The sequence below is a fragment of the Onychomys torridus genome, chromosome 8 (assembly GCF_903995425.1).
Source record: "Onychomys torridus chromosome 8, mOncTor1.1, whole genome shotgun sequence".
NCBI classification, from domain to species: domain Eukaryota; kingdom Metazoa; phylum Chordata; class Mammalia; order Rodentia; family Cricetidae; genus Onychomys; species Onychomys torridus.
The window spans coordinates 71,752,992-71,776,484 of record NC_050450.1 but is presented as its reverse complement, the minus strand read 5'-3'; the positions used below and the strand labels follow the sequence as shown (position 1 = coordinate 71,776,484).

Here is a 23,493-nt window from a genome sequence, read left to right as displayed (position 1 = left end):
CAACAACTGAATGGATTTGAAGAATGTCACTGGAAGAGCAAACAGTCTGGGGCTTTAGCAAGAGCACTTTGGCAAAGCTGGGAGGAAATCCTGCTTCTAGTTTGCTGCTTGTGGCCCTGCTGAGTAACTCAGAGGGCTGACCTCAGCAGTGGGCATGTGAGCAATGTGGAGACTACTACTACTACTACTACTACTACTACTACTACTACTACTTCTTCTTCTTCTTCTTCTTCTTCTTCTTCTTCTTCTTCTTCTTCTTCTTCTTCTTCTTCTTCTTCTTCTTCTTCTTCATCTTCTCCTCCTCCTGTTCTTTTTTTCCTTTTAAAGATTAAATAATAACAAGCAGGGCTCAAGTGTATGTGTGTGTGTGTGTGTGTGTGTGTGTGTGTGTGTGTGTGTGTGTACATGAATCTCCAGGGGAAGAGGAAATAGAATAGATAATGGTGATAAGAGATAGTTACGGGAACATGTTGGGGAGGATGGAGGGAGTCAGTACTGGGAGAGGACAACTGGAATTGGGGAAGGGCTTCTCAGAGAAGAGCTAGAAAACTAGTGTAATGGAAACTCCCAGGAATGTACAAGGGTGACCCTAGCTAGGACTACTAGCAATGGAGGATATGGAGACTGAACTAGATATCACCTGTAACCAGGCAAGGCTTCCAGTGGAGGGACTGGGACACCAACCCAGCTTCAAAACCTTTGACCTACAATATGTTCTGCCTACCAGATGTGCTAGGTGGCTTTAAACATGTAAACATGGCATTCAAATGTTGGGAGTAGCCAACCCATGACTGGTCTAGCTTCAGACCCATGTCACGACATGGAGCCTATGTCTGACACTGCCTGGAGGGCCAAACCAAGAGGCTGGATAGTCCAGAGACCTAAGATAGAACCAACATGACTGGAAAAAAGTCAATGAATTGATTGCTATATTCATAGATTAGTGCTAAGCCCAGTAGCCATCAGAGAGGCTTCACCCTTCAACTGATGAGAGCAGATTCAGGGACCCATAGCCAAACATTAGGGGGAGCTCAAGGAATCCGCAAAAAGAAAAGGAATAAGGAGTATAGGAGCCAGAGGGGACAGCACAAGGAAACACACAGAATCCACTAGCCTGGGCTAATAGGGGCCCACAGACACAGAACCAATATCCAAGGAAACTGCATAGGACTGATCTAGGCCATCTGAAAATATGTTACTGTTGTGTAGGTTCGGCAGCTCATTGTTGATGGATGTGGGCTTCTAATAGTGTCCCCAACCCCTAGATTATGTAACCCAGTTTCCTGATGCCTTTTACTTCCAGTTCATTCTTTTGGACACATCCAGTCTCTTGTGTGCAGTCAGCAGACAAAGCAACATGAGAAAGTCCCAGCAAAGTCCCCTGAAAACTCACTTACTCCCTTGGACATATATTAAAAGGATGTGTTGGTTTGAATGATAATGGTCCCAATGGCTTATACATTTGGATACTTGGTTCCTAGTTGTTGGGACTTTTGTAGAATCATTAGAAGGTGTGGCCTTGTTGGAGGAGATGTATGACTGGGGACAGCCTTGGTGGTTTCAAAGGTATACACTATTCCCAGTTAGCCTGTTCTCTGCTTCATGATTTTGTGTCAAGATATAAGCCTTCAGTTACTGCTCCAGCGCCATGTCTGTCAGCCTGCTGCCATGATCCCCACCATGATGGACTCACTGTCTGAAACTCTTCAATAGATTGCCTTGGTCATCTTTAACCAATGCTTTTCTGTAAGTCATATTTTAAAGAAGGCTGCATAGGTGAGCAGAGAAGGGATGGGAGCCATAGGAGAACAAGTAGTGTCTCTACTTCCTGACTAGAGTTCCTGCCCTATTTGATGCCCCAATTATAGACTCTCAGAGAAGGAGCTGTAGTGGGAATACACCAGCAGACACAGGAATGCCCTAGGCATCCTGTGGCTGACTTTGGAGTTATCTCACTTTGTACGGTTACTTCTCAGGGATTGAAAGTGGTTTCTTTGGTCACATGCTTTGCTCCATGTGTTTCCAGTCCTTCCTACAGATTGAGAAGACATGCCTGGGAGCCTGAAACTCTCCCTCTGCCCTCTGTTGCATGCATAAAAATTTATACAGTGTCACTATTTCTACTCTTAAAACTAAATCAATTTTCACCTGTGTGGTATGGGTGGTGCCAGACAGGGGGCACCATTCATGTGCCTAACCAGGTGCACATTCTTCATTCTCAAAACAGAGTCAAAAGCCAGTTTTAGTAAAAATGGAGTCTCCTGGGGCAAAGCACAATCTGAAAAACAATTGTTTTACACAGTGTGGAGAATTTAGGATAGATTACAGCCTTATCTCAACACGTTCTAAAGAGTGAGTTTCCAGGTAGCCCTCCAGAGTCTTCGGTCTTATTATTATAGACCTTGCTTATTACTTCTCATCACTGATGGTGGCTTGTTTAGCCCTTTCCTTGTCCCTTGTTGTCATAGCTGGGACCATGCTTGTTCAGAGGGGCTTGAGTGGGACAAGAGGGCCAGAGCAGAAACATGACCTAAGAGGACATGTAAAATAACTGACAGAATAGCAGGGCTAAGATCAAGTGTCCCAAAGTACTGAGAGGCATCTCATCAGATGCCAGCAGGGTCCAGGCTTGTGTGGGAGGGGTAGAGGGAAAGAAAGACAGGCAAAGAGGTCATTCTCAACAGGGAAAAGAACCAGGAAACAGACATGTTTATCTCTTTCAGGGAGATTGTAGATAAAAAAGGAGATCACAGGCCAAGAGGAGAAGGGAGAGAGCAAAGTTTTACATAATGCAACAGGTGGAGTCCCACATTGCCCCATACTTTGTTGTTCCTAGGCAGAGCCTTTCTTCATAGAACTGTCCCTGAATTTTGGGGATCCCGCCTCTGAGGGTCTGATTTCTTCTATCCCTGTTTGCCCAGGGTGGGGCCACATGGGAACAAGAACTAATTATGAAGAAGGAGATCCTGATTCTGGCCTAACCCTGCTCTCTCAGCAATAATGCCAACACAAATAGGCCATGACTCTACTCTAGGCCTCATCTGAGAAGTGAGAGGATGGATTCATCTCCAGCTCAGAATTCAAGATTCCCAACATGCCATGGGAACCTTAAGAGATGTTCCCTCTGAGGGTCAGGAACCTTTGGGGAAGCATCAGCCCTCATTGTCAACTGTTGAAACAGAGCCTTGTCTCACTGCACTCCCACTCTTTGGAGTATGTCTACCTCACCTTGCAGTACTGTTTAGGGTTGGTTGCCTTATTTTCTAGAATGTTCCATTCTCTTCTGCACCTGTGGGGTCGCCACTGTCAGTGAGTGACTCTGCAGCTGTCAATTGTACCAGTTTCCTATTACTGCTATCACAAGTCATGAAATCTTGATGTCTTAAAACAAAACACATTTAGTCTCTTAAACTTCAGTGGGCAGAGATCAGAAGTCCAAAGTTAGTTTCACCAGCCTGGGGGAAGAAACTATTTCGTTACCCTTTCCAGCTTCTAAATCTACATTTTTTAAGATTAAAAAAAATTCTGTGTTTGCCTGAATGTATGTATATGCACCATATACAATGTATATGCTACCTGTGGAGGCCTGAAGAGAAGAAGGCATTGGAATACCCTCCACCCCCAAAAAAGATGTCAGAGATGATGGTGAGCTGTCATGTGGGTGCTGGGAATAAAGTCAGGTCTTCTGCAAGAGCAGCAAGTCCCCTTGGGGCCATCTCTCCCACCATTGTCCCATGGTCTCCATTGCCCTCTGCAGAGGCAGCAGCATGGCGTCTCCTTCAGCTGTCACATGGCTCTGTAGTCCTCTTCTTCCACTTTCCTTCTGCAGGGTGCATGGCTACACAGGGGGCCTGACTGGGTCTGTGCCCCAGGATTCTTACTTAATCCTACCTGCAGAATCCCATCTTCTCCGTGTGGTAACATTACAGGTTCTAGGGCTTAGAATGTGATCACATTGGGAAGTCACTTGTTCAGTCTTGTTCAGTGACCTGTACCTTGTCTCAGATCTCAGGACCATCCAAACTCTCTCCTGTCTCATACACTCAGAATGGAGTTGTGTATCTGCTGTGGATATCGCTCCGTGTAAATAAAGTTCTGATTGGCCAGTGGCCAGGCAGGAAGTATAGGCGGGACAAGAGAGAAGAGGATTCTGGGAAGTATAAGGCTGGAGAGAGACACCGCCAGCCGCCGCCATGAGAAGCAACATGTAAAGACACTGGTAAGCCACAAGCCATGTGGCAAAGTATAGACTAACAGAAATGGGTTAATTTAAGATAGAAGAAGTAGATAACAAGAAGCCTGCCACGGCCATACAGTTTGTAAACAATGTAAGTTTCTGTGTGCTTTCTTGGTTGGGTCTGAGCGACTGTGGGACTGGCGGGTAAGAGAGAATTGTCCTGACTGGGCCAGGCAGGAAAACTCTAACTACAAATGGCGCCCAACGTGTTGGCAAGAGTTTCCACCTAAAACCTGAGAAAAAAGATTCTAAAATGGAGCTAAAAACAGCTTCCTAATTTTCTCTCTCACGTTAGCGGCAGCCTGCCGGTTTGAGCTACTATGGCGGGTTCCTGGCATGTGCGTCTGACCTGCAGTGTGGCGGAAATGAGGAGTGTACAAGGGGCACTTTACTCTGCTGCGTGGTGGATTTAGTCTTTGCTAGTTAAAAAAAAAAAAAAAAAAGATTTCTGGGCTATGTGCTGCTTTGATAGAACTGCTTCTGATAGTTGATGGTACACATGGCTCCAGACACAGAGCTGGTGGTAAACTGAACCACCGCCATGTTGGGAAGCTGAGGTGGGTGGAGCCAGCAGCCACAGCGGCGTTTCAATCTTACAAAGATGGGTATTGCACAGAGAATCTGGTTTGTCTTGTCTTTGGGACTTTTAACTGCAGAAAAAGATTTGATCGTAAAAGCTGTTGAGTTAAATAAATATGTAAAATTTAAAGGTAACTTGACTTCAAAATTTGGATATAAGGATATGATGCTTTGGAAAAGAGTATCTGATTTTGTTTCCACAGAAAGCCAGAGGCTATGGATTTGTTCCAGATTAAGATACATCAGGTTTGATCAGCCAAGACCACCTGATGACACCATGGCCCAGATGATCCAACATCCAGAATGCTTTCAAGGCAACTGGCTCAGTGATTCACCCTAATGGACTACTCCATAATCCTAAAATTTTCATTGTGTCCCCATAAGATACAGCGCCCCCCTTCAGCAGGAAGTAGTAAGAAAAACTACGCCCACATTCCCAAAATTATCAATCTGGCTTTGGAGATGGAATTGGCTCACTCCTTCTCTAAACCCAGACATACTGCTAAAAAAAAAGGATAAGAGATTCTTATGTCCCAAATCAAAAGAGCCCTCTGGTGTGGAACAAAAAAAAAAACCCAATATTTTTATTTAAAGCAGTTTGATTATAAATGAGATCTCTTTCTAAAGAAGAAAAGGGGATATGATACAGATATAATAGGATGAAAGGGTAGATTAAGGAACTTACTTCTAAAGAGCAACAACTTGTTTAAAATGTTTTACACTGGTATAGATTTTAGTTTATTGATATAAACTTAAAGTTAATTTTGTTATACTGTGTGTATATTTCTAATCATGTTTAAGGTATTATGTTTATAGCTCATTTTAAATTGAAATGGATAATTAAAAATAGATTAATAATTAGTCATCTATGATAATCATACTCATAGCCATGTTAGTTAAGCCTTCTAGGTATACACAGAGATATTTCAGATAGACAGGTACTCTTCAAACACTTCAAAGGTCTACAGAATATGGCATTTAAAATATTTTTAAAATTTAGACTTTCTGGACAGTGAGACATGTCTGCTCCTGGCAACACTGTTTTACTTCAGAGAGGAGGATGGGCATTGAAGACACTTCATATGGAGTTTATCTTCACCTTGACAAAAATAGCCATTTGGACAAGAAACTGTTCATGCCTGGACTGCTCGATCAACTGGACATGCAGGACCCATAGAAAGGTGACCACTGAACTTTGCTTGGCAAAATGGTCCTTCAGGTTCCTGCTTCACAGAGGAAACTGCCAGACATTCTACAAGACACCGAGAGAAGTGACCAAGAGACTCTAGCCCTGTGGGCTGAAGACAAATGCCCCAACTTTACAAAGGAACATTAGGTGACTGTCCAGGCTGCCAGCTGTCTCTGTCTACTCTTGCAAGACTCCTGAAAAATGCTTACATCCTTCTCCCGGTTCTCAGGTAATATTATATCCTTCTGAGGTCTTTGATGTGGTTGAAGACTAGATAGTTATAATTTCCTCAGTTATGATATAAGATAAGTTAGATATAAAACTTTAGACTCACAACTATAAGATAGATAGGATATCTTCTTTAATAATGTAACTTGATAATTGTTTTGTTATATGTAATTGTACTATGTAAAAGTTAAAACCTTCCTTAAAAAAAAAAAAAAAAAGAAAAGGGGAAGTGCTGTGGATATCGCTCCGTGTAAATAAAGTTCTGATTGGCCAGTGGCCAGGCAGGAAGTATAGGCGGGACAAGAGAGAAGAGGATTCTGGGAAGTATAAGGCTGGAGAGAGACACCGCCAGCCGCCGCCATGAGAAGCAACATGTAAAGACACTGGTAAGCCACAAGCCATGTGGCAAAGTATAGACTAACAGAAATGGGTTAATTTAAGATAGAAGAAGTAGATAACAAGAAGCCTGCCACGGCCATACAGTTTGTAAACAATGTAAGTTTCTGTGTGCTTTCTTGGTTGGGTCTGAGCGACTGTGGGACTGGCGGGTAAGAGAGATTTGTCCTGACTGGGCCAGGCAGGAAAACTCTAACTACATGTATCTATGAGTCTATACCATAACCTTCTAGGCTGTCTTGACTTCCTTGACAGCCACTCTTCTTTAGGTCAGATTGCTGGGAAGGTGCCATACAATGGATCATTCTGTAATGACTGGCGGTTCTGGGCAGGCTCTACACTAGTCCTTTCTAACATGGTAGCCATCAGTGCTTGTGAATAGTGTGACTGAGAGGCAGAATTCAATTTTATTCTAGTTGCATTTCATTGAAATTTAAGTAGGCACTGTGGCCAGTGCTAACATATTGGACAGCTCAAATCCAGACAAAAACAAAACAAAACAAAACAAAACCAGAAACCAGAAGCCTTATCCCCTGCCTTTTAGACCTGCTCTAGGTCCCTTGCTATGGAGTCTCCTGGATGCCAGGAGTGGCTGGGTGTGGGACTAGGAAGGGAAATATGCTTGTTGGCTCAGAGAAGAGGGTCCGATTTCACTTTCATACAATGCTGAAATGTCTTTCAAGGCCGACTTCACCTTGTCTATGCTACTCAGGGTGTCATCCTTTTGGGGACCACAGAAGTGTGTGACTAGGAAAGATAACAGTACAGGGTACAGACCTGGGGGTTGACATCAGCTCCAGTGCCACTCTGTCACACACTGAGTGGCCTTTGGAAAGTTATTTCTCAGTCTTTAACCTGGGTTTCCACAAAAGGAGTTACACTGGATGCTCTTACCAACACACTGCCAGCCTATGGACCGTGGACTAGTGCTAGTTCTACGTTTCTCTCTGTCCTAGGTGAAGTAATTTGTGGCTGAGATTTATTTGGTTATATTTTTATTTTATATTTAATATTATATTTTACAGCCAAACCAGACGCTTAGGCTCTGTCATCCCATTTGCTGTGTGGTTTAGATTGCTGGCTGACCCATGAGCTAATATGAACTTCAGAAATTCTTGTTTCCCAGGGACACAAACTGGAATTCAGAGAGGGAGATAAAACATCTGGGGTGCTATATACATTTCAATACAGTGGGCACTGTTACCCCATTTACAGGTCAGATCATTGAGCAATAGTAAGGTAAAGTGATTTTCTAATGTCACAGTGATAATAAGACAACGAAGTCCCCATGTGACTGAAACACATCTCTTCCCTCGGTCTTGTGTTGTTGTCCCAGTTACAGTTTCTCTCTGGAATGTCAATCTAATGACCCTTAGGATCAACAACGTCCCTCTGGATCCTTCTTTCCTGATGCTTCCCAAGCAAATCTACAAGCCTCAGACCCCCTTGTCCCTGTGTCTGTTTCTTAATCTGTAAAACTGTAGGCACCAGTACCCACCTTCATACAGGTGTTAGCATTCCCATTAGAAGCATTGAGCAAAAGTGTTGAGTCCATGTAGACAAGAGGACAAGGTAAGATCTCTGTATTTACTCATTGCTCACTGCCTTAGGAAACTGTAATTTATCCATAATAGCACCAGGCAGTTTCAACCCAAATGAAGATCAATTTAAAATCACAAACTATATTTTAAAGTAAGATTTATTGTGAAAGTTTATGAATCCATTGCATGGTCATATCCACAATAGTAGGGAAACAGTATTTATGGACCATCCCCATGGGAGACACATGTCCTTTAACTAAATATAAGTAGTAGAAATAACACCAAATAAAATAACAAAGTATATATAAATACTCGATTAAGAAGGGGGAGAAGAATTCTGAATGGAAGGAGCAAGGCACTTCTCAATGAGGATTGTCAGGGCTCAGGAGGCCTTCCTGAAGTGGTTCCTCCTGCAGCTCAGTTCAACTCCAAGTCATTCACATACTCATTGACCCAGGGCAGGCTGGGGTCAGTACAGACTTGCTTGCCTTTTCTGGTGAGGAATCTATAGAAGAAGGAGAGGACAGATGAGAATCCCATGGGACCTTAGAGGACATCTAGCACTGTCCTTTGCCTGTGGTAGGCATCTCACTCTGTTGAGCATTGCTTCTCTGGGCAACCATGGTAGATGGGATCCTTCCTGGAAAACCCTGACACTAGACTTCCTGGAACTCTGTACTCTGGGTGGATAGTTGTGGCCCCAGGGGTTTTCCATATTAGGAAATGGTGAGTTTTTATGATCAATATGATGATGTCTCCCCATTTTTCATGGCTCTGTGAAATGGTCTTTCTATGTAAGTATGCATCATTTTGACTGTTTCTGATTTCATGGCCTCTGGATATCTTCCTCTCCAAGAGCTTCCACCCATTTTAATGACATTCGGTCACTATCAGAACTCAGAAAGTGATCTCATGACCTCACTGTTCTTAGACACAGCTTCAACTCTTATAACTGAATCCCTTCTGTTAGCCTTTTCACCTGAACCTGGCCCTTTCTGAGTCTTGCCCTCACCCCAGTGTGTACTCACACCACAGCTGGCTTGGAGCAAAGGCTGCTGGTCTCATAGTAATCTGTTACAAAGTTTCGAGGAAGCTTCCAAGCAGTGTAAGAAAAGCAGCAGGATGTGGGAGGGTCAGAGCCCACTGGAAGAAAAAGGCAGGGTAAGGTCAAACCTGCTATTCATTCTAGATCTTCCCCATGGACTACTAGGATCCAAAACATGGTCCCTTGAATGCATGGTCCTCCACCCAGAATGAGACTTTTACTCTAGAGTGTCCTCAAAAAAGAAAAAAAATTCCAGAAGATTCAAACTGGATTGAGTCTCAGAACACCTCTTAATTCCTTCATGTTTCAAGTGGGGAAATCAAGGCAGAGAGACAGACAAGCTTAAACGAGAGAGAAAGCCAACTCAATATCTGTCTTCCAGTCCACCATTTTCCTCTATTGGCTCTTAATTCACAAGGAAACAGGAGCTTAAGTATTAGTGACTGTCTGGTAGTCTCTACTGTTAACAGCAGAGTGGACAATCTTCCAGTCTCCCTTTCTCCTCTGACCAAACCCCACTGTTGGATGGCCCCAGCTGGAAAACTGAACCCACTGGGTCTCCAAGGAAGCAGCAATGACAGAGTCCACTTACTTGGTGCTGAGAGCGCTGGAACCCAGAAGGCAGCCATGACCAGCAGGAGAGAGAGAGTAGACACACACAGCTTCATGGTGTTGCTGGGGGAGAGGTTGGTACAGAGCTGAGACTGCAGAGCTCAGAAGCTTCAGAAGCTGCAGAAGCTGGCTGAGTGTTGTGCTGATCTGAGTTGTGAACCCCTCTTTATAGAGACTCTGGGGCCTGGGACAGAGGTGGGAGTGCTGGGGGAAAACGAAATATCCTAAGTGAAGATGATGACACGGCATCAGGAAGGAAACTGAAGTTGCCCGAAAGTGAGGAGTTCCTCCAGATTGTCTTCCCCCAGCAGTGACATCACGGAAGAGAAAGGAGGGAGTTGGAGGGGAGAAGTGGGGTGCATGCTGGGGGGGAAGTGGTACACCAAGATAATGACTGAGATGTGGTGTGTGTGATTGTGAACCCCAGAGGAAGGATGCAGTGTTCACACCTGCTAGCAGGTCTGTGGATAGGAACTCACTCCCCTTGGTGGTGGGCACCTCAGACAGTGGAGCCTTTAAGTCAGTCTTTCCAGATTATCTGGAATCTCTGGAACAATCATGGGGTGTGAGCACAGACAGAAGATACTGACTACTCCAGACTCTTTCACACACAAAATACCATCTGATCAGCAGCATTGAGAAGGTTTGGTTTAGCCTGTGTAAGACAAGGAAGGGATAGAAAAGAGAGACAGCAAGAGGGAGGGAGACAGAGAGAGGGAGGGAGGGAGAGAGAGAGAGAGAGAGAGAGAGAGAGAGAGAGAGAGAGAGAATTGCTGCAGACAGAACGTGTAGCCCACGTAAGCAGCTTTGTGTTTTCTAGTAGTCCGTAGCAAATGCCTCATGTTCCTAGCCTCTGGGGACCTGTGTAGGAGATGCAGCCTACCAAGGCTGTGGGTACATCTGCTGTTTGTTAGGACAGAGATGGTGGAATAAAGCCTCCTTCTTTCCTCAAGGAGATCTTAACCTTTTGATGCAGGAACCCTGAAGGAATCAATTGCTTTTCTGCAAGTCAGGTCTTGTAAGAAGGCTGCATGGGTGAGCAGAGAAGGGATGGGAGCCATGGGAGAAAGTGCAGTGTCCCTAGTCTCTGACTTATGTGCCTGACTCTTTTGCTGTCCCAATTAAAGACACTCAGAGAAGGAGCTGCAGGGGTAAAATTCTAACAGCTATGGGAATGCCCCAGTCATCGGGTAGGCTGGTTTTGGAGTAATCTCATTTTCGCAGGATTATTTCTAAGGGATAGAGAAGGGTTAGTTTGATCACATGCCTTGCTCCATGTGTTTCTAGTTCTTCAAATTGAGGAAACATTTCCCCTGTATTGTGCACATGCTATGTCAGAAAGATAGGCAAATATATGTGTGTTTGTTTGTCTTGCCATCACTTATGGAATAACCATAAATGAACATGATACAGCAGTGGTTTGTGTGTGTGTGTGTGTTTTGCTTGTTTGTTTAGTTTGGTTTCTTGTTTTTGTTTTTCCGTTTTGTAACAGGATTTATCTCTCTAACACTGGCTGTCCTGGTACTTGTTCTGCCAATCAGGCTGGCCACAAAATGAGTGATACAACGGACTTTGCATTCTCAGTGCTGGGATTAAAGGCATGTACCACAACCACTTGGGTTTAGACACACCAGTTTTCATGGAATCAACAGGCCAGGCAGTTCTGCTTTCCATGATAACCTTGGCCAAGGCAAACACAAGGTTTTTTCAAACCTCAATTGATGATATTAACTCTAATATCACTTATCACACAACACACAGTAAACCCATCTTTCTCTATATATACACATACATACTTATATACATATGTTACAGAAATGGCTGTAAGAGTTAATAGGCCACAGCAGAACTGAAGAGGTTTCAGGAGTCCTGAGGAACAGAAAAACAGAGGAATGTAAGTAGAATCTAGATTGATAAGATAATGAACCAGGGTAGATGGTAGAAGTTACAGAAACTCTGGTAACTGAAAGTCAGGCCACTTCCAGTCACCTGCTTGAAGCAAAGCTGTGGAGTTTAGTTTGGCTGCAGAAGCCATAGCAAGACTAGGCTTAGATGCAGGAACTGAAGGACAGATGGACGGTAGGTCCAGTTAGGTGAACATGAAGATAGACAGAGGAGGAACTACATAGAAGGAGACATAGGCCATCAAGTTCTAAGGTCAGCTATGTGACATAGAGGACTAATGCTGTGATATTGGCAGATATAGAACACTAAACTATGGTGACAAAGTTGTTTCTGGATTAAATTCTACTCCCAAAAGGATGTGTTTACTTTTCATTACTGATTCTTTTTAAAATCCAACAATGCTGAGGGAAACAGGCAATCACAACTGGACATGGTTTGCAGGCCATCCAGCTCAGGCCAGGGGAGGAGCAGAAGCACTTCCCAAAACCCAGTGCTGAGCTTGATGTATAAGGATAGCTCCAGATTCCTAGAGGTATTTCAATTCAGTTCTAAGTTCTCATGCAGACAGGAACTGGTGCTCATTAATCCATGCTTCTTAATGATTTAAAAATTATTTTCAATTATGTGTATACTATTAGTGTGAGGGTGGGATGTAGGTGACCTGAGGTCTGATGTCTGAGGGGGTCAGATATGTCAAATACCCCTTGAGCAGGAGTTTTAGGAAGTTGTAAGCCATCTGTTACAGATGTTGAGACCTGACCTCAGGTCCTCTGGAAGAGGAGCATGTGCTATTAACCACTGAACCAGCTCCCCAGCCTCTTAACTCATGCTAGACAGAACTTACATCCCAGAGGTCATAATTGTGCTCCTGGAGGTAGAGATCCAGTCCTACAGGATGTTGTGTGACCTTAAATGGGGAGTATGAGCCCTTCCTGCTCCTCCTGAAATCTGTCCCAGTAAATGCAGCTCCAGCAGGCCTGCTCTGTGGGACATGCTCAGGTCATTTTGTTTGCTTGGCCAAACTTATGGTCACAGGATACACCCAGAAAATATTCTTATGTCCTCTGCCTTGGTTGGAGATACAGACATGACATGTGAAGAGGCAATTTTTTTTTTAGGAACAACTTTTCCTTGATCTGCTGGAATACTGGTGACTTGGTGTTATGGGACTCTCTGGAGGCAAAAGGGATGGCTCTGCTAATCAGAATAGTCAATAGGATGCACAAAGAATTCTTCAGCAACAGAATGCTAAGGATCATTTATTTTGGACAGAGAGACACTAGGAAGCAGTCACCACATTATAGATCTTCATCTTCTAAGGATGCAATTCTAGGGCTAGGGAGTCGGCAAGCATGGGTTCCCTGGATTCAGAAGAATTTTCCTGGGGCTGGTCATCTGCCATCCTTATAAGCATCGAATTTATCTTCCACTCAGCTCTCAACCTTCTACAAAACAAATTTTATCATGATTTTCATCTCTTTAGAAGAGTCTAGCTGTTCAAGCCCTCACTGTCTGTCTGGCAGCTCATTGCTGTTTGGATCTTTGCCTTGATGTAGTATCTCCCCACCACCACCCATACCCCAGAAACCAAAACTACCCAGGGCAATCATTTCTCCACCTTCTAAGGAGGGCCAGCATATCTCCCACCATCTGAACTTGCCTTCCTCATCTGGTGGGCTTTGTGTACCCTAAGTTAAGCTTTCTCCTCGTTGACCACCACTCTGACATCTCTCCACCCTCACCTGGGCGGAGCTAGTCACTATTATTAGAACTTAGTAGAAGCTGGTGCAGAGCTCATGCTGACACACAGGTCTATCTCTCTGGTCTAGTTACATTTACCTTTTAATCTCATTTCTACCACTTGCCTGTCTGGTACATAAGGTATTGAAATGAATGAATGCTCCCACTCATTTCATTACCTCTCTCCCTCCCAGGGACCTTTGTTTTCAGGGAGACTCTGTCCTTCTAGGCTGGTGAGGGGAAGAAAAGTGAGACATCCCAGTTCCTGATGATGTGGACTTCAGTAATTGTGACTTGTGTCACTTTAGTCTCTGAGGGACTGTCTTTGCAGAGAAGAGGGCCACTGATCCTATAACCCAGTGTCCTGCTGCCATGTACTTTAGACTCCTTTCTCTTGGACACATCCAGATTCTTGCGTGCAGTCAGTGGACAGTTCAATATGGGACTGTCCAATCAAGGTCCTTGGAAATTCACTTATTTCTTGGACATACCTTGAAAGGATGTGGTGGTTTGAGTGATAATGGCTCCTATAGATTTATATATTTGACTACTTCGTCCCTAGTTGTTGGAGGGTTTGCAGAATGATCAGGAACTGTGACCTTGTTTGGTGAGATGTATCTGTGGGGACAGGTTTAGAGTTTTCAAATGCCCACACTATTCCCAGTTAGCCTGTTCTCTGCTTCATCATCATGTGTCAAGATGTAAGGCTTTACCTACTGCTCTAGTACCATGCCTGTCTGCCTGCTGCCATGCTCCTCACCATGATGGTCAAGACTCAATGAAACTGTAAGCCCCCAATAAACTCTTTCTTCTATAAGCTGCCTTGGTCAAGCTGTCACAATAGGAAAGTAAGACTCAGGACTATACTCACTTTGAAGACAGGTCGCAAGCAGACATGAGCACACCCATTGCTGCAGCACTTCTTTTTACCAGGGCATGTTTCATCTCCTGAGCATCTCTCATTGCAAGTTCCAACAGTATTTGGGGGCAGCTTGGGACAAGCTCCAGGTTTTTGTGATCCTGAAATGCACAATGGTGTTTATGGAGCCTGAAGTAGTAAGAAAGACAAGGCTGAGAATTGATGCTAGAGGTCTGAAAGCATGGTCACCTGCAGGAAACTAGTTTATGATATATCCTCCTTTGCACCTGGGTCTCTTCCCTCACCCTCACCAGCTCCAGTTTCTCTCTTAGGCCTGAGTGTACCATGGCCATTGGGGGAGTGTGCTCCCTCCCCAAAGTCTATACATTCTCAGTAGAAAGTACTGTCACAGCCTCTTCTTTACATCAGAGAAGATGCTATAACCCTCTAATGACAGCCAGACCTCTCTCATCCCACCATACCCCAGCAACTTCAGTGAGCCCCACATTCAAGGCACATCTCCAAACTAGATGAGCTGCCCTGACCTATCCAGTCTTCTGTGAAAAGCAACTCTCTCTCTTAAGAAAAATAAGAAATGCAGGGATCACTGTTACAGGCCAATAGAAGTGAATTTGATCCAAGCAATGGGCACTTGGCTTTCCCCTGTTGTAAATAAGCCCCAGTCCCTCGTGTGCTATGGTCCCTCTCTTCTTTCAGCTTGGATCCCCTTAACACACTTACTTTCATGAGAAGACAGAGCACAGGCCTTGTCTATCTCCATGGCAATCAAAGCCACCAGAATGAAAACTATGGCTGTCTTCATGTTGGCTCTGGCTGGGCTGAATGCACAAATCAATTTATAGCCTCCATAACGCCAGAAGCATCAGTGTGATTGGAGACAGACAATGGGAAGTCTATAATAAAAAGAACTTTCCAGAAACTACCAGCCAATAGCCTGGCTCCTTTTACTATTTCATAACTGGTTTCTCTCCAATTATTTTCTTGGTAGATGTAAATGATAAACAGAAAATGTCAAGACACATTAGAGCACCGTATTTCACCTTACAACACTGCTTAATCCTTTGTGAATGGTGAGTAAAGGATGTAATTATATCAGTGTAGGTCATCAGCTCAGAGTGAGAGATGATGCTGACACAGTCACTGGGGAGTGTCAGGGCCATCTTGGGGGCTTCCTGGACATCCAGTTGTGTAAGGATGTGGCATGCTTCTGGGATAAATGATCGCTGTGTCCTTTGTAGCTCTAAGGGTTCTTTAAACAGGTGTGGAATCTGGATCCCTCTGACCTGTAGTAGTAGGCAATGAAGTCTCTCCTGGAAGAGATAGATACTCAAAGATTTCAAAGTGGCTAGATTCAGTTAAAAGTAAAGCGACAAGCTCTTTAACCAAGGCTTTTCTGTAAGACAGGTCTTTAGAAAGAAGGCTGCACAGGTGAGCTGAGAAGGGATGGGAGCCATAGGAGAACACGTGGTGTCTCTAGTCCGAGAGTTGAGTGCGTGACTCATTTTTTATTAAGAAATTTTTTAATTTATTTTACAGTGCTATCACAGATTCCTCTCTTCCCTCTTCCTACCCCTTTAGCCTCCCCTCCCCCAACCCAACCACCATTCCCTCCTACAAGTAGGTAGTGCCTCCCATGGAGAGTCAGCAGTACCTGGTGTCTTCAGTAGAGGCAGGTCTGAGCACCCTCCCCTTGCCTCAAGGCTGGGTGAGGTGTTCCACCCTAGGTAGTGAGCTCCAAATAGCCAACTCATGCACCAGGGATGGATCCTGATCCTACTGCCAGGGGGCCCCTGAAACAGATCAAGCTACACAATTGTCTCTTTTATGCAGAGAACCTAGACCAGTCCCATGTAGGCTCCACGGGTGTTGGTCTAAATTTCATGAGTTCCCACTAGTTTGGTTTAGTTGTCGCTGCAGGTTTCTCCATTATGATCTTGATGATCCTTGCTCATAGAATCCCTCTCTTCTCTCTTTGATTAGACTCCTGGAGCTCAGCCTGGTGTTTGGCTGTGGATCTCTGCATCTGCTTTCATCAGTTACTGGAGAAAGGCTCTGTGATGACAGTTAGGGTATTCACTTATTTGATTACTGAGGTAGGCTAGTTCAGGCACCCTCTCCACTATTGCTAGTAGTCTAAGATGGGGTCATTCTTGTGATCCCTGAGAACTTCCCTAGCACCCGGTTTCTCACTATCCCCATGATGTCTCCCTCTATTATGGTATCTCTTTCATTGTTCTCCCACTCCATCTCTGTTCCAGCTCAATCATTGCATTCCCTTATGTTCTCATCCCCTATCCCCTACCCTCCATTGCCCCCCCCCCCCCCCCCGTTTACTCATGGAGATCTCATCTATTTCCCTTTCCCAGGGCAATCCATTCAATCCCTCTTAGGGTCCTCCTTGTTAAGCTAGCTTCACTGGAGCTGTGGGTTGTAGTCTGGTTATCCTTTGCTTTGCATCTAGTATCCACTTATGAATGAATACTTACCATGTTTGTCTTTCTGAGTCTGGATTACCTCATTTAGGATGAAATTTTCTAGTTCCATCCATTTGCTTGCAAATTTCGTGATGTCATTTTTTTTTTGCCACTGAGTAATACTCCATTGTGTAAATGTATCACATTTTCTTTATCCATTCTTCGGTTGAGGGGCATCTAGGTTGTTGCAGGTTCTGTCTATTACAAATAATGCTGCCATGAACATAGTTGAGCATGTGTCCTTGTGGTATGATTGAGCATTCCTTGGGTATATGCCCAAGAGTATAGCTGGGTATTGTGGAAGATTGATTCCCAATTTTCTGAGAAATCAAAATATTGATTTCCAAAGTGGTTGTACAAGTTTGCACTCCCACCAACAGTAGAGGAGTGTTTCCCTTGCTCCACATCCTCTCCAACATAAGCTGTTATTAGTGTTTTTGAACTCAGTCATTCTGACAGGTGTGAAATGGTACTGCAGAGTCATTTTGATTTACATTTCCCTTATGACTAAAGATGTTGAGCAATTCCTTAAATGTCTTTCGGCCATTTGAGATTCTTCTTTTGAGAATTCTCTGATTAGCTCTGTAGCTCAATTTTTTAATTTATATTTTATATTTTAAAGTATAACAGTAGATTAAAATTAATGATGATGAGCATAGATTACAATACATCAAACATATAAGAACACATAAATTCATAGCAGATTTGAACAAAAATACTCGTTAGCTGTCATTGGAGATGCATAATTCCAACTCACCATTCTCTTAGTTTACATTTCTTCTTATTTCTTCTTTTATTCTGTGTGTATGTGTGTGTGTGTATGTGTGTGTGTGTGAGAGAGAGAGAGAGAGAGAGAGAGAGAGAGAGAGAGAGAGAGAGGTGGGGCACAGAAGTGGTTTGGAGTACCAGTGGAGGTCTGAGGACATCTGTTGTTTTCTTTTTCCACCATGCAAGTTTCAGGGGTCAAAGTATTATTGCCAGGCCTGGCACTTGCACAATGTTCTCTACATATGTATGTATGTATGTGTATATAGATAGAGAGATGTATTTACTGTGTTTTATATATTATGTGACTTGAGAGTTAATATTAGTAATTAATGTTGGAAAAAAACCCTGTGTTTGCCTTGGCCAGGGTTACCAAGGAAAGCAGAACTGCCTGACCACTAGCTTCCATTAACACTGGTGTTTCCTGAGCCAAGTGCTGGTAGCACATGCTTCCAATATCATTGTTTGGGATTCAGAGCCTGAGGATCTCTGCGTTTGTTCCTAGCCTGGACTACAGAGAAAGTTCTAGGACAGCCAGAGCTACAAGGATAAACTATATCTAGGAAAAAAACAAAAACAATGCTGTCTTGTGAATTATGGTTATTCCTTAAATTATGACATTATAAATAAACACAAATGAATTTGCCTATGTTTCTGACACAGCATGCATACCTCAGAGAGGAGAGAGTTACAGGCTCAAAGGCATGTCTCCTCAATCTGAAGGAAGGACTGGAAACACATGGAGCAAAGCATGTGACCAAAGAAACCACTTTCAATCCCTGAGAAGTAACCGTACAAAATGAGATAACTCCAAAGTCAGCCACAGGATGTCTGGGGCATTCCTGCAGCTGCTGGTGTTTTTCCACTACAGCTCCTCAAAGAGTCTATAATTGCAACAGCAAGAGTCAGGCACTCACAGGACACCACTTCCTAAATATAACACCAGTAGCTCAGACACTGAGAGCAACAATTAATAAATGTGACATCCTAAAACTGAAAAGCTTCTGTAAGGCAAAGGACATGGCCAATAAGACAACAACAGCCTACAGAAAGGGAAAAGAACTTCACCTACCCCACATTTGACAGAGGGCTGATCTCAAAAGAATATAAAGAATTCAAGAAACCAGACATCAAAATACCGAATAATCCAATTAAAAAATGAGCTACAGGCCCTAGTTCAACCTTCCTAAGATGAAGTGGCAAAGGGAAAAAAATGAAGCCAGTCCCATTTCCTCATCAAGTGTTCAGTGGGAGAGCTAAAGCATGCACAGGAGACATAACCTACAAAAGACAGGCAGTTAGTAAATACACAGAAAATACAGAAAGAAATTCAGACCCTCATAGGTTCTACAACCTCTGATGACATAAGGGAGGTAGACAAACATCAAAGGCCAATTAAGGTCAGAAACCAAGAGGTCAGATAACAGATTGGTGGAGATTTCACAGTGCTATATGTCCCACTTTTATGGTTTCTAATGAGAAATTACACTCTTTCATTGGTCTAATGTATCCAGTAACTTCTTGGGCTGGACATTCAAATATGGTAAACTTTGTGTGCCCCATCAAGTTTCAATTAAATTTATAAATTTATACAGTATCACCATATCTACTGCTAAAGATAAATCATTTGTTCACCTGTGTGGTATGGTGGTGCCAGACAGGTGGCACCATTCATGTGCCCACCCAGTGCACATTCATTCTTCATCTCAAAACAGAGTCACAAGCCACTTTTCCTAGTGACACAGTCTCTCAGGGCAGTGCAAAGTCTGAAAAACAATTGTTTTACACAGTGTGGAGAATTTAGTACAGATAATAGTCTGATCTCAACACCTTCTAAAGAGTGAGTTTCCAGGTAGCCCTCCAGAGTCCTCAATCTTATTATTATTATTATAGCCCTTGCTTATTACTTTGCATCGCTGATGATGGCTTGTTTAGCCCTTTCCTTGTCCCTTGTTGTCATAGCTAGGACCATGCTTGTTCAGAGGGGCTTGAGTGGGACAAGATGGACAGGGTGGCAACATGACCTAAGAGGACATGTAAAATAACTGACAGAGCAGCAGGGCTAAGATCCAGTGTCCCAAAGTGCTGAGAGGCATCTCATCAGATGCAGGCAGAGTCCAGGCTTGTGTGGGAGGAGCAGGAGAAGGAAAGAAAGACAGGCAAGAGAGCGTTCTCAACAGGGAAAAGCACCAGGAAGCAGCCATGTTTATCTTGTCAGCCAGATGAAATTGTCTGCCACACGAAGAAATGGAGATGGGGAGCTGGATTCAATTATGGAAAGAATAAAGTGAGATTTTTATGTATCAAAGTTGGTGAGTACAAAATGCACGAGCCTATCATGAATTAAGATAGTCTTGTGAAATTTACCATGGATACTTCTGGTAACTCTTACTTAGTGAACTGAATAAAGGAAAGAAAAGGTAACATTTTCAAAGCTTAGGTCTTAATTAAATTTTATCACAGAGGGCCGTGGGGAGAAGGTCGATCCCCTTCAGGACAAATTCAAGAAAGCAAAGCTAAGGCCCGGGTGAGTGGTCACTTCTTGTTGCTTACATCGTCCTGGTTCCTGACATTTGTGAAGGTTTGCAAACGTCTGAATGCACTAAGAGTGACAGCTGTCATTCTCTGGAAGGGAGTTGGACGTGTGGGGGGGATGGAGGTGTGGGAACACTTACCTTGTTTGGATATATTTAATTCCTTTAAATTTTAGATAATGTCCATTATTACAGGTTCTTTCCAAAGATATCTTTCAAGATTTATGGAGAAGTAAAGACATTCTGAGATAAATACAAATTAAGGCAATCTGTAACAGCTACCTCAGCACTGTAGAACCTTCCTAGTGGGATGCTTTCCAGGGAGGAAGAAAGATGGCCCCTCTTCATGCAAATACATCAAAATGTCCACTCCACCAGAACTACCATCAGACTAGACCTTGAAAAGCAACAATAATGTCCAACACAGGAACTCAGCAAACCCTCAAAATTAACACAGGGGAAGGAATGGAAACACCAAGAAGCCAACAAAACAAAACAAAACAAATCACCTAACACAGTTCTAGGAAACAGGAAACCCCTCTCTGTAAATAACTTAACTTACCACAAAAGATACAGGCTAATGGGATGCATAAAAATCCAAGAACCATGTGTGGTCTCAAGATACATATTCATAAGAAAGAAGAAAATACCAAAAATGTATTATCAAAGGACAGAAAACAAACTACCAAGCAAATGGAAAGCTTATAAAGCAGGCATAGCTAGCCTTATAGTCAATAAACTTCTAAACTAGAAGAGATTAAAAAAGAGAGAGTACGCATTCATAAAAGGATAATTCATCAAGAAGGTATAACATTTGTAATATCTATACACCAAATGTTGGGTCTTGAATTTCATAAATCACTCAATAATAGACACAAAGAGGCACATAAACCCTGACAGAATAATGGTGGTGGCTTCAGTATTTCAGTTTTATACTTACATAGGTATTCTAAGCTAAAAACAAAGAAACTTCAGAGCTAAAATATATTATGAGTGAACTGGACACATTTATCTTAAATATATTTGCACCCAACAGAGAGGGAATAAGAGTTTTCTTAGCAGCACATGAAACCTTTTCTAACATCAACTACATCACAAGACAGAAATTATGTTTCAACAAATACAAAAAAATTGAGATAAATCTTTGGTTTTGGTCAAACCATAATGCAATAAAACTAGAAATCAATGATAAGAGGAACTAAAGAAACTATAAAAATATTGGAGACTAAACAATACATTTTGAACAAACAGTGGGTGATCTAAGACATCAGTGAAGAAATAAAAAATTCCTAGAGACAACTGGAGATGAAACATATTCTATTAGAACCTCTGGGCTGCAGCCAAGGTCATGCTAATAAGAAAGGTTATAGTGCTGGGTGGTGGTGGCTCATGCCTTTAATCCCAGCATTTAGGAGGCAAAGCCAGGTGGAATTCTGTGAGTTTGAGGCTAGCCTAATCTACAGAGCAAAATCTAGGACAAGCACCAAAACACTAAAACACCAAAATAAAACAACAACAACAAAAAACCAACCTTGTCTCGAATGGCTAAATAAATAAATAAACAAACAAATAAATAAATAGATGAAATGTTGTAATAGGAAGTGCCTATACTTAAAATCTGAGATATCAAATAAATAACTGAATAATACATTCCAAGGCTCTTGAAATCAATAAACAGTCAGTCTAAACCACACTATAAAGCAAGAAATAATAAGGATTTAATGAGAAATTAAGGAAGCAGAGATTGAAAGAATAATATACAACACCAATTAAATAAAGATTTGGTTCTTTGAAAAGGTTAGTAAGAATGGCAAGCCCTTAGCTAATTTGACAGAAACAAAGAGGAAGGATGTAGTGGATCTCTCATTGTATTCTTTTATTCTTTACTTGTGAGGGCCCACCACCCAGCTCCCAAATACAGATATAAAAAGCCTTTCTATAAAGTACTTTATAGGGATGTTTGGTTACTTTCTAGACTGTTTCGTTCTCTTCTTCACCTGTAGGGGTCACCATTGTCAGTGAGTGAATCTTCAGCTGTCAATTGTACCAATTTCCTATTACTGCTATCCCAAGTCATGGTAATCTTGTTGTCTTGAAACTAAACACATTTAATTCCTTGAAATTCTGGGGATCAGAAGTCCAAAATTAGTTTCACCATCCCTGGGGAGAAAACATTACCTTACCTTTTCCAGCTTTTAGAGCTACATTTTGTGTTTGCCGGCATGTATGTCTATGCACCGTATAAATACCTGCTACCTGTGAAGGCCTGAAGAGGAGGAGGCACTGGATTCCCCAAAAATAGGAGTCAGAGATGATTGTGAGCTGTCATGTGGGTGCTGGGAATAAAATCTAAGTTGTCTGCAAGAGCAGCAAGCTCCCTTCACCTAGGGGACATCACTCCAACAGTTGTTCCATGGCCTCCAAGGCATGGCATCTTCTTCAGTTGTCACATGGCTGTCAAGTCCCCTTCTTCCAAATTCCTTCTGCCTCCCTTAGCAGGGTGCATGACTATACAGGGGGGGCCTGACTGGGTCTGTGCCCCAGGATTCTTACTTAATCCTATCTGCAGAATCCCATCTTCAGTGTGTGGTAACAATGACAGATTCTAGGGCCTTGGATGTAGTCATATTGGAAAGCCATTGTTCAGTTTTGTACAGTGATCTGTACCTTGTCTCAGTTCTGAGGACCATCCATTCTCTCTGCTGTCCCATCCACTCAGAATGGAGTTGTGTCTCTCAACTTATACTATAACCCTCGAGGATGCCCTGACTTCCCTGACCATCACTCTCTTTTAGATCAGGATTGCTGGGAACATGCCATGCAATGGAACTCTTTGAAATGAAAGGTGGGTTCTGGACAGGTTCTACACTAGTCCTTTCTAACATGGTAGGGTTCAGCACTTGTGAATGGTGCGACTGAGAAGCAGAATTCAATTTTCTTCTGTTGCATTTCATTGAAATTTAAGTAGGCACTGTGGCCAGTGGCTAATGTATTCAACAGCTCAAATCTAGACAAAGGAAAGAGAAGCCAACTGTTCTAAATCCCCATCCTGTCAGACCTGCTCTAGGTCCCTTTCTATGGAGTAGCCTAGATGCCAGGAGTAGCTGATGGTGGGACAAGGAAGAAATTGTGCTTGTTGGCTCAGAGAAGAGGGTCCGCTTAAACTTTTATGCAGAAGGCAATGCTGAAATGTCTCTTAAGGCCATATTCTCCTTGTCTATGTTACTCAGGGGGTCATCCCTTTGGGGATCACAGAAGTGTGTCACTAGGAAAGATACTCAGTACAGGGTACTGACCTGGGGTTGACATGCAATGATACTGAGTGGCCTTTGGCAAGTTATTTCTCAGTCTTTAACCTCAGTTCCCAA

General features: G+C 43.0%; 2 protein-coding genes across 3 annotated transcripts; both read right to left on the bottom strand.

Moving 5' to 3' along the window:
- Positions 1–8,487: 8,487 nt before the first annotated feature.
- LOC118588241 (C-C motif chemokine 4-like) lies at positions 8,488–9,900 on the bottom strand. Of its 2 annotated transcripts, none has more exons than XM_036194453.1 (3): positions 9,808–9,900; positions 9,199–9,313; positions 8,488–8,675 (listed from the first exon to the last, which is right to left on the bottom strand). In XM_036194453.1, exons 1-3 carry the CDS (start codon positions 9,881–9,883, stop codon positions 8,588–8,590), a joined length of 279 nt encoding a protein of 92 aa, XP_036050346.1. In that variant the 5' UTR covers positions 9,884–9,900; the 3' UTR covers positions 8,488–8,587. The 2 variants fall into 2 exon arrangements, with proteins under 2 accessions (XP_036050346.1, XP_036050347.1); XM_036194454.1 differs by having other exon boundaries at positions 8,488–8,663.
- A 1,787-nt stretch (positions 9,901–11,687) lies between these two features.
- On the bottom strand, positions 11,688–15,154 carry LOC118588723 (WAP four-disulfide core domain protein 18-like). The gene is made up of 3 exons (XM_036195276.1): positions 15,073–15,154; positions 14,344–14,492; positions 11,688–11,696 (listed from the first exon to the last, which is right to left on the bottom strand). The coding sequence occupies exons 1-3, from the start codon at positions 15,152–15,154 to the stop codon at positions 11,688–11,690; spliced, it is 240 nt and encodes a 79-aa protein (XP_036051169.1).
- Between the last annotated feature and the right edge of the window lie 8,339 nt (positions 15,155–23,493).